The following is a 2,760-nucleotide window of genomic DNA, read 5'->3' on the forward strand; positions in this document are numbered from 1 at the left end:
AGGACAACACTGACGGGGTAATCTAACAGGTCTTGCTTCACTGAGTACAGATCAACCCAATCACCAGGGAATGCACTCTTCACCTTGAAGTTCACTATGGTTTTATCCTCCATTTTAATTAAAACTCACATTTATAAACGAAATAAATAGATGATAAATCCAAAGTACAGCTATTACAGCAGCAAACATTCCCACTTGTGGAAGCAATGAGAGACTTGAAGTAAAAATCAAAAATTATATAGGTATACAGCAGGTATACAGATGAGATGCTGCATTTATTATAGCATTTATACAAAGACACTTGATTTTGGGACATTCATACCTAAGGTGAAATAACATTGGTAGCACCTATTCAAATCCTTAAACTTTCTGCAACTAACTTCTATGTCTAAATTCAGGACTACGGCTACTTATTAATAAAAAAGTTGTTCCTAATGCATATGCTCTGTTCTCTGGAAGACAGTAGACAGGGTGACTACTGTTTGTGAGCACACTCTTCTCTGCCTAAACTTTCAGGAAAAAGTTGCCAAGGCAGTATTTAATTCATACAGTTTATCAAAAATGTAGAAAAATAATGTAGAATATTAACAGTTTACACCTCCAATATTTAGATTTTGTTTGCTGCTATAGGCAGGCATTTGAAAACTAGTGCATTTGAAAGAATTAGTATGTTTTAGGATACTGAAATTTTTCACTTTACTTTTAAGTACCTCTTGAAAGTATAATTAACTTATCTTCAGAGTTAGGCATTTTTTCCCACATTGTTTCACATGGTTCATTTATATTTACTGAAGACTTAAGGAAAAAAATGTCTGTTAATTATGTGGGGTTTTTTTTTCTCGATTTCCAATATGTCCCTCATATTTTATGCAATCCTTGCACAATGCAGCATTAAATAAGAAATTGTACTACGTTAAATTGTTCTGATAACATAGAGCTGAAAAGTATTATAACTTGACTCTTTTTCATAGGGCTGTTTTCAAACGTAAGTTTTAAGATTTTCCAAAATCAGTGTCTGTAATTTTCTCTTAATTCCAACCTACAGATGAAAAAGCTAGTGCAAACATACATGCATACACATACATATATATTTAATATTTGTTTCTTTTGTGGTCACAAACAAAAGCTTAAAACTGTGCATTGGCTACAACAAAATATTTTAAAAACAGGAAAAAAAACCCACACATTTTTATTTACAGTGCAGCTGCATGACTCTTAAAGCCCTGGGGAACAGGAAATGATATTTGAGATGTGGGACTGACAATACCATACGAAAACAGTTCATTAGCCTTTTCCCATGCCTCGCTTCCTGAGTGTTCACCAACGCCTTCTGTTTTGTTAATAACAAATCCAAAGATAAAAAAGCAAGCAAAAAGGAACTGTGACTGCATTGGCCACAAACACATCTGTTTTAAACAAAAGTATAAAATATTGAAGCAATGTCTTTGCTGTGCGAAAGAACTGTCAGTTTATCATAGTAAAACAAAAAGTGCAGTTAACTGCCAGAAAGAAACAAGTTAATTTGATAAGTACCAGACGAACATATTTAGAAATCTGCCAGTGAAGTTAGTGCATTCATGCTGTAAAACTTTAAATGGCCATTACCAAGCTAGCTTGAATGATTATTGTTAAACTAGCAGCCTTGAAGAACAGAACCTACTTACAGCACAGATGGCTTTGTATTTCAGGAGGGTTTTTTTCTTCACATACTCGGTGGGTTTTAAAGACACCTCATCCAAATGTTTGCTTTGTTTCCTCATGATATCCTGAATCTCCATTTTGCTGAGATCTTCCTCTTAGCTGTGCATATGCTGCATTCCTCAGCCTCCGCGGCTGGGTTAGCTGAGACTAAGACACTACTCCTGCTTCACGTGTTTATGTACTTTGTTCGTAGCTTTTCTCTGAGATCCTAGCTTTTGCATCAGTGACAGGTTTGCAGGAAGCCAAAGCAAGCAGGAAAATGACTCAGAAAGGTCAAAGGCTGAGAAGCATTATCTGTGTACAGAGAAACTGGCATTAGGTAAACTCTGAGCTGGAGATTAGGAGTAATATGTTGCTAAGCAATAAAATGCAAAAATGACACAAATTCAAGTACTCAACTATTTGGTCAAAAGTTTGTAATCCAGAGTATTTGTTATCTTCAAAGAAAGTGTTAAATATATTAAACAAAACCAATATGAAAGTAGACAGTTTCTTAACTCCTGCTCAGTGTCACACCTATGTTTTTCAGGTTCCTCCCCCTTTTTAGCACCAGTCCATTCCTTTCATTTAGTTTCAATCCATCTTTGTCACATACTTCTTTCAGCTTGTTACATATTTTTTCAGTAGTGATAGATGTACTCATTAAAAACAAATGGTATACAGCCAAACCAACTTCAATAAAAAATAAAAAGGTTTTGTTTAAGTACAATTTGAAATCTACTTGTTTTTCAATTTGGTGGTTAATGGAAGGGTTGCTTGTTATGAAAATGTACCTTAGGAGCCTACTAGGGCTATGCAAGTGTAACTATTAAAATGTTGAACTGATTTTAAAGTTGAGCACTGCAGGAGCCCTAATATATAATAAAAAAAATTATAATATTTATAAAAACAAATCCCAAACATAGTACTATATGAGCTGTTATGAAGAAAATTAACTCCATCTGAGCTCAAACCAGTACAATTTCCACCCCTTATTCTATCCCATTTATGTCAGGCTCAGGTCACAAATTATCCAATACATCCCTATTAATCATCCTTCCACCCCCCCCCCCCCCCCCC

General features: G+C 34.9%; 1 protein-coding gene across 1 annotated transcript in view; it reads right to left on the reverse strand.

The window, feature by feature from the left end:
* Positions 1-1,778, reverse strand: part of ENPP3 (ectonucleotide pyrophosphatase/phosphodiesterase 3) — a 40,770-nt gene extending 38,992 nt beyond the window's left edge. Inside the window, exon 1 of the mRNA XM_010074954.1 lies at positions 1,665-1,778. Within this exon, the coding sequence (XP_010073256.1) occupies positions 1,665-1,778 (114 nt within the window). The remainder of the gene's footprint in view (positions 1-1,664) is intronic.
* Between the last annotated feature and the right edge of the window lie 982 nt (positions 1,779-2,760).

Source organism: Pterocles gutturalis, unplaced genomic scaffold, assembly GCF_000699245.1.
Source record: "Pterocles gutturalis isolate BGI_N339 unplaced genomic scaffold, ASM69924v1 scaffold1012, whole genome shotgun sequence".
In the NCBI taxonomy this organism is placed as follows: domain Eukaryota; kingdom Metazoa; phylum Chordata; class Aves; order Pterocliformes; family Pteroclidae; genus Pterocles; species Pterocles gutturalis.